The sequence below is a fragment of the Cryptomeria japonica genome, chromosome 2 (assembly GCF_030272615.1).
Source record: "Cryptomeria japonica chromosome 2, Sugi_1.0, whole genome shotgun sequence".
NCBI classification, from domain to species: domain Eukaryota; kingdom Viridiplantae; phylum Streptophyta; class Pinopsida; order Cupressales; family Cupressaceae; genus Cryptomeria; species Cryptomeria japonica.
In genome coordinates, this window is record NC_081406.1 from 230,485,922 (window position 1) to 230,496,878 (window position 10,957).

A 10,957-nucleotide genomic window follows, 5' to 3' on the forward strand; every position below is an offset into this window, starting at 1 on the left:
TTTATAATAAGAAGACATTAGTTTAGTTGATTAAATAAAATGATTTATTAAAAATCTAAGTTATAATATTAATTCAATTAATTAAATTAAATTATTTATTTAACAAACACTAAGAGTTATTTTTATTTAATTAATCAAAGCTGAAAGGATTGAGATGAGTTTTAAAATGTAAGTGAATTTTAAAATAAGATCTTCAATTTTATACAAAATTATGTAATTTGTTAAAATATTATTGTCTCAAAACACTTTCCTCAAAATTTATACAAAACTAGATGTACTATTTTATTAATAATATAAAGTACCAAAACACTTTCCTCAAAATATGTACAAAACTACAAAACTAGATGTGCTATTTTATTAATAATATAAAGTCTCAAAACAATTTCCTCAGAATATATACAAAACTTAAAAAATAAATGTGCTATTTAAGTAATAATATAAAAATGCCTGTTTTATTAATAAAATTACCTAACATTAGAAAAGTAGCCAGAATATAGCCCACCTAGATTGTGTTTAATTATATTATGTTAATTCCGAGTAGATTATGGGCCAATACACAACTTTCCCAAGTTAAAAGCGAAAATGCAAGTGATTAAATCAAGTCGATGGATAAAATTGGAGACCTTGAATCATAAGTAAAACCAGAAGAACAACCATCTGTTCCTCATTTCAACGAGGAATTCTCTTTACCAACCAGAAAGTTAAAGAGTCTTTTAGTAACCGATAAAGGAAGTTTTCCTTGTAGTAAATTAGGGTTTGTACATCTACGATGAATCTTTTTTAAGTAGTCAAAGAAGTAGTCAAAGAAATAGTGTACTGATCAGGTTTCGGGAGAACAATTAGACCAATGAAAAAGTTCATGTTATAGACGTCTAGATAATCTAGATAATCTAGATAATGCTGAATTCAAATCTTCTATAATACCAAAACATAAAAATAAAAACGTATCAATTTCATTTAATGAATTACCATAACAGTCACAATTTCAAAGAGTATAGAAGAATGGGGATATTGTTTATTCGATTCCTAATCATGTCTACCTATTATCATGAGATATTATAATTCCATACAAACATGAGCCACTCGATAACACCCCTGCTCTTTTAAAAGCTGTTGTGATTTAGACTTGTAAATCTTCTAAAGTTTTTTGTCAGATGTTTCTGACAATTGATAATACATTGCATCTCTTTGATGCATGCACCATTATATGGTGATGGCAGTGTTTTTTATCGTGTACACTGAGTCAAGCTTTACCTGAACTTTATCAAAGTTTGAAGGGAAGATGTACACTTCTTATATAAGTTGATGAAAGTGGTCAGGTTCCTCCTAAATACAGTCCACTTATTCAATTAGTTTCTGATGTATCGTCTGAATTTTTTTAAATGCAAATAATTAGGCAATAGATATCATCATCCCTGTTTTATATAATGCAGGAACATACCTTTAAATCAGAAGTCATCATTAAATTAAAGTTGACATGAGTTCAGAGATCTGGTCTGTTAAAGTCACCAGGAATATATTGAAGTCATCAGAAATCAAACCTGAACCAATCTCTTCTCTGACTAATGTTATTAAAAACATACCATCATTTAACCAAATGAACTCAACCAATTAAACTGCTGCAGATTTAAAAGCATTTTTTATAAAAGAATTAAACATTAAATAAAAACAACCAATCTTTGAAAACAATATTCAAATTTATGGAATCACAGTTGACCCATCATCACCATATCTAAGAATTCTTTACATGGGCAATCCCAATCAATTCGGGAGATAAAGACATTACTGGAATAAATATAATTTGTATTTATAATTCAAAATAATCATTTAAACATTAAATTATTCATGAATTTACTTTAAAAAGCAAGTTGTTGATCTAGCAAATGAATGATGACACTGATGTGAACTCAATTATTATCTGAATTCTACTGATACATCATTTCAAAAAATAAAAGTTGAAAAGATAATACAGATATTTAGGATTAAAAAATTGAAGATTTTTACAAGATAACAGATTTATGGTAAATCACTGTTACAGAATTGATGGTAAGTTGTTAACTCATCATCACGATATCTAAAAAAACCTTAATGCAGAAAATCCCTGTGACATTAGCCCTTAAGTATTAAAAAATAGTTAAATTTATGCACATTATTTTCATGTTTGCATTTGAATTGAAATCAAATTATTGGTGCAACTAGTGAGTAAGATTAGATTTGTGATTTAAGGAAAAAAAATCATGACACTGCCACCAAATCAGTCCAAGAATTCATATGCTTGGCTGCATCGTTCTGCAGAGCCAGCAAGGAGCTGAAATTGAAATAACATATCCAAGAACAAACACAGGTTTCTGTTCTGGGTTTGAAGGAGGGTTTTTTAAATTAGAAACATAACAGAGCTTTTGTCGCAAAGCACAGATGTGATAAAAAATATATATATCTGAAACGTGTTCCACATTTCATCAAGAACTATAATACAGTGAGCCAGGGGAAGAAATTTTTTGAAACGTTTACATATTCAAATGTCTGTATCCTTGAATTGAGGCTGGAAAGATTAGAAAAACCTCAAAAGACAGAATCACCAATGCAGACGAAATGAAACGAAATGAATTTGAAGAAATTGTACAGGATGGGCTGGTTCCGATTAGGCTCCATGGTCCCCGCGTACACAGCAATCCAATCATATTGCCGCAATAAAACACATTTGATTTCAACCAAATAATGAGACCAGGTAGAGAAGACCATGGTAAAATGCAAGACCGTTGTTGAGGTTAATTCTCGGAACCGCCCGGTGCCAGTAAAGAGTTTGAGTTAGCAACAAAACGCCATTACAAATAATGTTCTGTAATACAGCGGCACATCCAATGGTTAGGAATTTGTTACAGAAAATTGATTAAATAATTAGGGCAACTTCTGTTCAGATTCAATCTCTAAAAGATCAATAGGGGCAACTGAGCAGAAACAGTGGCGAATTTCCATTCAGATCCTCAACAGTCAAAAATCCACAGGCCCTAGGGCAAAATCTTATTTTAAACTCTACCGTTTCGATCATGATTGTATTACTCACCAGTGTTGTTTCCTTGCTTTCCATGTTTCATCTTCGCGAGCTCCAGCTGCGTCTGCACGAAGAGCTGCATTCTCTGGATCTCCATTTCCCTCATGAATTCCATGCGTTGCTTCTCCAGATCGATGAAGTTCTGCAGCTTGGAAGTCTCCACCCGCTCATACACTTCGCCAAACTTAATAATGGCCCCCGTTAACTCCTTAAAAGGGTTAGGGTTTTCAGGCAGCCGTCGCTTCTTGAAGCCTTTGCTGCCGTTGACAGTCATGTCGATGCCGTTATGGTAGCTGTCAGTCGAATCGGGGGTTTCGTCGGACTTAGACGAAGCAGAGTTGTTAGCGGGGGCGGTCATATGGGGTATATGAAAGTGCCCGGGCGGAGCAAGAGCCGAAGCCTGACCCTGACCCTGACCCTGACCCTGAGACTGAGGGTGACTCAGAGGCTCCTCAGCGAGCGAGCGCTTAAGCGACTTAGCCGCCGCAGGCGGCAACAGCTGAGGCTGGACCTGAAGCGGCTTCTGCTGCTGGTTTTTACGGGACGGTCCTATGAGCTCATCAAGCTTATTAAAGAACGGCCATTTACTGGTACCGCCACCACCACCGAAGATCTTCGTCTTTTCCAGCTTATACTTCTTCTTCAGGGTATCAAGCCGGTTCTTACACTGCACATCAGTCTTCGGGGTCTTCGACCCGCTCTCACGGTTACTCACAGCGTCAGCCACATCCTTCCAGTGCTTCTGCTTCAGGTTCCCCCGGTTAAGCTCCAGGTACCGGTCACCCCAGGCTTCGATCAGCGTATTCGTAGCACCTTCACTCCAGCAATCATCCCGGTGTCCATGGCCGCGCTCCGCCGCCCCTGTGCCGCCATTGGTGGTCGAAGGAGCGGCGCCACCATTTGCAGGCGGCGCAACGGAAACCCCCGGCGGCGAAGGCGCAGCGATCTTGGTCCCCGACGGCGACGCTTGCAGGGGAAGCGAAAGCGTCAATCCTCCACCACCACCGCCACCACCTCGTTGCAGAGGATGCGGATGGCGAGGTGGGTGCTGCTGCTGCTGCGGAGGTGTGAGTTGTTGATTTTGTTGCTGTGGCGGTTGTTGATGTGGTCGAGGTGCCGGTTGAATATCAACCTCGTCCATACCCATGCGTGACGAGAAAGGGAGGTGTGGGATTAGGAGCAAGTCGGAGGCGGGACACCTAGTTCAATCTCAACTCGACGATAAAACATAAAAACCCTTTCCAGTTGCCGCTTCTTCTCTTTCCCGTTCCGGTTCCGGCCTCGTTTTTTATTCTTTACTTTTCCTCCTCTGCACTCTCTTCAATCCATCCATCCCTCCTGTGCGACGAAGAAGAAGAAGAAGAAGAAGAAGAAGACGAAGCGTCCATGAGGAAGAATCGAGCGATAGATCGGTGCTGCCCTTTTCATGCCCCGCCGGCGAGAGAAACAAAGAGAACGCCGGTCATTCCGCTATTTCCCTCCCGCACACATCCTGCGAATAATTGAACGGCTCCTGGCAAGGCAAGTCGGTAGGTTTCGTCGGTGTGGGGCGTGGAGAAAGCCGATTGGGCGGAAAAAGTAACTGCCGGCCCGCCTTTCTCGCCCTAGATGCCGGCACACATCGGTCGGCGCGTGGGACCCACTCTACACCCCGCTAACCCATCCCTAACCACCGCTGGGGTAAAGGGGGAATGGAATCCCCGGTCGATATAATGGGCGTCACGTGAGGGTGGGTTTGTGTAAGGTGTCAGAGTCAAAGAGACCAGACAAAACACGCTTCAAACCCCAACCCAACTAACTAGTTCTCTCTTTCTCTCTCTTTAACCCAACTTAATTGGAACGCACTGAGTTCCTGTTCCGGGTTACCCTCCTTCCCTGCCAGCCAGCCTGTCATGTTTGACTGCTTCACCGGCAAACATAAAGCTCTGACTGCATGGTGTCTACGTGGCCCACCTAAGGACTGGAGCACGGCCCTCACGGACCCCGTATGTCAAGGAAAATTGTGCCACGTTGGCACGCGGTATCGTCGGCGATACGCGTCATAGGGCCGGACGGGTCGGCGTGTTGTAAAATAATGTGCGCTTTTGAACGCACTGCGTAACTGCAAGGTAATTATCAGGTAATAATTATTATTATTATAATGAGTATCCTGGCTTTGCGAGCTTTGTTTGCCACGAGAAACCCGCCCGCCCGCTTCACACCAAGTGGGAAGTTTCCTCGGATTAAATAAATACACGAGAGTTTTTATACGGAACGGATCGCATACGTTTTGACACTGATTGGGATGGTCAAAATGTTTGCTTGTGTCGGAAAGGTATTTCAAATAATTAAAATTTGTCTTTGATTCAAAATTTTGGGTCTCATGTTTTGGGTGCTTTTTTTTTCATGAATCAGAGTAAAGTAAAGAGTAAAGTGTCTTTTATAGTCTACGATGCCAGCCATCTATGTATGGCTGAAGCTATTCTAGCTCCAAAATAGACCTTTCGTACAACATGTTAGTGACAGGTTAGTCAATCGCAGCTGTTAATTGCAAAATCGACGGTGTAAAACGCGCGACTAACACGCATGTTAGTCAATCCGTATTATCTTTTTGGAGCCAGAATAGACACATTCCCTATGTATGGGTCTACAGATGGGTTAGAGCCCTATGGGACTACCTCGTACTCTTTGCGGGAGGTGCCTAACTGCACTACAAACGAGACGTACATACCTTACCTCCTTGTGGGATTTGAACTTGTGACCTCTCTTTCAAGAGTGTGATTGGAAAAGGTTGAAAATAAAAATTTGCATATACAATTGACTTCAGAAACAATAAGTAAATTTTAGAGATAAGGTTGACTAAAATTAATAATTTTTTATTAAGATTTATAAAAGAATATGTGATATTGAAAATGTGAAATTTTTATGATTTTGAAGGTGGTGTATGTGTTAATCAATGTGTTTATGTGTTATTTTATTTTTATTCTAACATACTTATCTTCAAAGAAATATGTAAAGTATGTTGAAAGATATCTTCATTGAAATCTGTTCTTTATTCAAACATATTTTTTTATTAAATGTTTAATCTAAAGATATTAATTGTGTGCATTTCAAAGAAGTGTCATGTACCCAAATAATTCCAAATTTGAATGACATAATTTAAGTGTTCAAAGCACAAGAAGTATAATATTTTATTTTACTTATTGTAAATATAGAAATATCCTTAATCTCATTCATCATTTTTTTATATAACTTAAAATACACATAATTTCACATAAAATGTCTTGCCAATTCTTGTTTTTGATGATCAAAACAAAAAAAATAAAAAAATTGCAAGTTTTAAATTCTCTCTCTCAACCTTTTGTAGCTCATCTCTCTCCACGTCTATAAAATACTCTTTTACATTTGTTCATAGATTTTTGGGTAAGCTCTCTTTGAGTTTCATGAAAATAGGAGGATGTAAGAAAACCATCATACCCTACTTGGTGGCATGTCTCGAACCCCTCTACTTTTAGTGGCTTGGCAAACCTATTGAGACTTTCATGGAGTCCATTTTAGAACTTGATCAAATGCTTCACATCATATAAACCTGGAAAATACAATTCTATTAGACCAAAAAAACTCTCTTGGATGTAGAACAAGTCATTGCAGGTGAGAAGTTTGATCACAAGCACCACAAAATTAGAAGCACTGTTAAAAGCAAGTCATCTGATGTGCTAATTCAAATCAATCATTTTTCCATCATTAAATAAGAATTACTCTTAAATTGAAACCATTCACTTAGTAAAAATTGTTGAAAACTTATAATAAATGGCCTTCCTTTATAACAAATTATTTATTTTCACTTTCAATAAACATAATTTTGTAGAAGCTTCTCAATTGGTTCATACATTTCTTTAGGGAAGTTAATTGAGCTTATTCTTTATGATTCCTCTATTAACATGACAAAAGTAGTATAAGTTTTTAAGGCTCTATTAATAGACTTTAGGGCATTATTACATTGTATCTCTTTCACAATTCATTAACCCTACACGTGGTAAATATCAACTATATTTTAAAAATATATGCAATAGAGGGAACTATATATGAGTGCTTTATATGATCTACAAAATATTACAATTTTTTAAATGATCATGAAGTGTAGAGTTGATTAAAAATTAAACATGAATTGAGAATCACTCTAAAATGTGCACACTCTGATGGGTGAAGGACATAAAAGTGGTTGAAAGCCATCTCATTTCATTTTAGTTCACATTCCATCCATATTCAACAGAAGCCCAATAACTAATTTAGAGGTTTAATAGTTTATTGATAGAATTTATTAGTTTTTGCATCCATAATAATCGAAATCATTCCTCCAATAGATGACACTATCATGTGAGCATGACTTCTACCATTGCATGGCCAAAAAAAATAATCTACAATGTATGACATTTGAATGAATTGTTTGTGAATTTAACTGACGTTCATGGTTACTTAAAAACAAATGCCACCATTCGAATGTTGAAACCATATGGAAAGACAAAACATTTCTTGGATAAATTACAGCCTACAAAGCCCCCAAAACAAAAATTACTATAATTATTACTTGTAATGAGTGTCCATCACAATACAAGGGCAAATGATCCTAAGACATCCAAACTTGAACATCAACATCAAATATTATAATTTTAAAATATTATTGGTTCAAAAATAGATCAAACTTAAGCAATGGCCATTTTCATTTGAAAATTCATAGATTGAAATTTTTCCCATGGCAATGGAACAACTTGGAGCAATTAAAGTTGCTCATTTAAACTTCTTTTTTAAAAGACAATTTTCATAAAAAACATGCATTTTATTTAGATTCATTACATATAAATTATCAAATTACAATCTCTTAAATACTAAGTAAGCTTTTAAATCAAACCTCAAATTTAAGGCCTAATTAAGGCTTTTCAAAATGAGCTACTTCCTACAACGTCACTTGATGGAGCCATCATCTCCTTACACCATATCTTGTGCAACCCTTCTTCTAGGTTTTTCTTGAAGAGCCTTTGCATCTCTAAACATTAAGAAAGAACACCACAATCAAGAAATGTAAATATGGTTGAGAAATCCATCTTCCTAATGTTCCTATTGAAATTTCCTAATTTGAAAAAATGTCATATAATAAATAATCGATGTAATATTAATATGAAGAAAATCCTTTTTAAGATTTAAAAAAAACTATCCTGGCTCAAAACAAAGCCTCACAAGACTATCATATTATTGAATCCTTCAACCAAAAATCAAGATTCTCACTGAAACTTCTTAACCTTAGCCACAAAATGATGGTTTTAACTTCCAAAAAGATCCAAAAAGCTAGTAGGAATCATTTATAGAGGTTTCCACGATTGAAATCATGTTTGTAAGTGTTGGAGGTAGAAAAATGCCAACTCAAGAAATAAGTTTTTCAACATTTCATTATCCACAAAGAGGGTAAGATGGTGATAATAATCACTTCAAACCCCCATTCCATAGAAGAGGTGCAAAGAGGAGATAGATGGTGCAAAAGCCAAACCGAAGGAGGTAGATTGGCGACGAGAAAGCAAATCTCACCACATTATGACATAGATGAAGAACGATTCATGCAAAACGCTTGATGAAATATTTAAATGCATGCATAGTTAAAATTGACTGTTTCTACTCTCACAAATTCAAATGCTAAAAATGTTGGAATAAAATTTTGTTCGTGTCAATTGTCTTAAATGATTTTCTTATTTGCTACTATAATAATAAGTGAGTTATATATACATGTAGAAGACTTAAAAAAAAAAAACTTTCCAAATCTTTCTTAAATGAATAGTCATCAAATTATAAAAAAAAAAAATTTAAAATTTATATATATAGAAATAAATATTTTTTTCATTTTTAAATTATTTTTAAAAATTTGTCATAAATATTTTTAAAATATGAATATAGAAACTAAAATTTGTTTTTGTCTTTTTTAATATAACATAGTTTTTTAATATTGATAAAATATTTTCAATTTAAAAATTAAGAATTTAATTTAAAATAAATAGATGGCTAAAATTATTTATATATAAAAAATAGACAGATGTCAATTTAAATCACATGGATTTTTATTTACAAAGTATCTTCAATTCATTCGGGAATTAATACCCTCTCGACATAATTACTTTTGATTGTTCTTTCACTATTCTTAATTTTATAAACATGTATAAAAAAATTGAAAATCTTATTAGATTGTTGGGACAATTCATTTATGGATAATTGTATTCGTGTAGTGCTTTTACACTGATTATGGTTGCTTTTTGGCATTGATTTAGATGGTCAACATGTTTGCTTATGTTAGAAAGGTGTTGATTAAATAATTAAATTTATGCCATCATTTATGTTATAGAATTGATTCAAAATTTTGGGTCTTATAAGAGATGAGGTTAGTTAAAATGATAAATTTTATTAAAATTTGTTAAAGAAGATTTGATATCAAAAAGCGTGGAAATTTTATGATTTTTAGGGTTGCATGCATGCCAAGTATTGTGTTTATGTGTTACTTTTACATTACTTTTGATTGCTCTTTCGCTATTCTTAATTTTATAAAGACATGAAAAAATGGGAAATTTTATTAGAGTTTTGGGGCGGCTCATTTGTTGATAATAGTATTTGTGTAGTGTTTTTCCCCTGATTTTGGTTCCTCTTTTGCAACTTTTCATCCCACAAATATTTTTAAAAATGTGGAAATTTTATGTTTTTAAAGATCTTGTGTGTGTTACTTTTCTACTATTTTTTATTGCTCTTTTACTATTCTTAATTTTTTAAACATATTAAAAAAAATTAAAAAATTATTAAACTTTTGAGGTGGCCCATAATGATGTTTGATTTAGCCCAATTAATAACAAAATGATATCTTAAAGAAATGGTGACTTAGTGAATGTTAACATTTAGTTAAGGTTAGGGTTATGTTTAGGGTTCTAGGATAAAGCATAGGGTTAGGGTAGGATTTGGGTTAGTTCTCAATCAAGGTTACAATTCATTTAGGATTAGTGTTATGGTTAAATTAGGTTTAGTGTTACAGTTCAATTAAGTTAGGGTTAGTGTTAGGGGTTAATAAGAATTTCGGTTTACTTAGCATGTTATGGTTCAATTAAGGTTGTACGAGAAATGTTAGATGTAAGGTAAATAATAAAATACATATTTACATCTATACATACATACATATTTAATAATATATCTGAGGGCCTCTATTTTTAATTAATTTACCACATTAAGATGTAATAAACGTTTTGAGAAGGATATCTCTTGGCATATTATATATATACTAGTATTACTTTCAATTGCTCTTTCACTATTCTTAATTTCATAAGCATATGGAAAAATTGGAAATTCTATTACATTTTTGGGGTGGCTCATATGTCGATAATAGTATTTGTGTGGTTCTTTTATACTAATTTTTGTTGCTCTTTTACAACTCTTAATCTCATAAGCACATTAAAAAATGTGAAAATTTTATGATTTTTAAGGTCAAAAATGTGTCATTAATGATCTTTATGTATTACTTTTATACAAGTTTTAATTACTCTTTCACTATTCTTAATTTCATAAACATATTAATAAAAAAATTTAAAAAGAATATTAAGCTTTTAGAATTGTTCATGTGTCTAAGAGTATTTGCATAGTACTTTTAGACTAATTTTAACTATCATTTTAAAACTCTTAGTCCATAAATTTTATAAAGACTATATTTTCATATACTGTTTTAATAACTTTTGACTGCTCTTTTAATGTTCTTAATAACATTAACTATTATATCTATTATATCTTTTATTATTCAATGCTTATAAATATTAAAGCTCTTTAAAATTAAATCTTTTATTCATTCAATGCTTTTAAAACTGCATGAGTTTCCAAACATGAAATTTGCAAATTTGAACTTAGAGAGCA

The 10,957-nt window shown here is 34.0% G+C and overlaps 1 protein-coding gene across 1 annotated transcript; it reads right to left on the minus strand.

The window, feature by feature from the left end:
• Positions 1–2,416: 2,416 nt before the first annotated feature.
• Positions 2,417–4,713, minus strand: LOC131050162 (trihelix transcription factor ENAP1). The gene is made up of 2 exons (XM_057984339.2): positions 3,065–4,713; positions 2,417–2,839 (listed from the first exon to the last, which is right to left on the minus strand). Exons 1-2 carry the CDS (start codon positions 4,197–4,199, stop codon positions 2,826–2,828), a joined length of 1,149 nt encoding a protein of 382 aa, XP_057840322.2. The 5' UTR covers positions 4,200–4,713; the 3' UTR covers positions 2,417–2,825.
• Between the last annotated feature and the right edge of the window lie 6,244 nt (positions 4,714–10,957).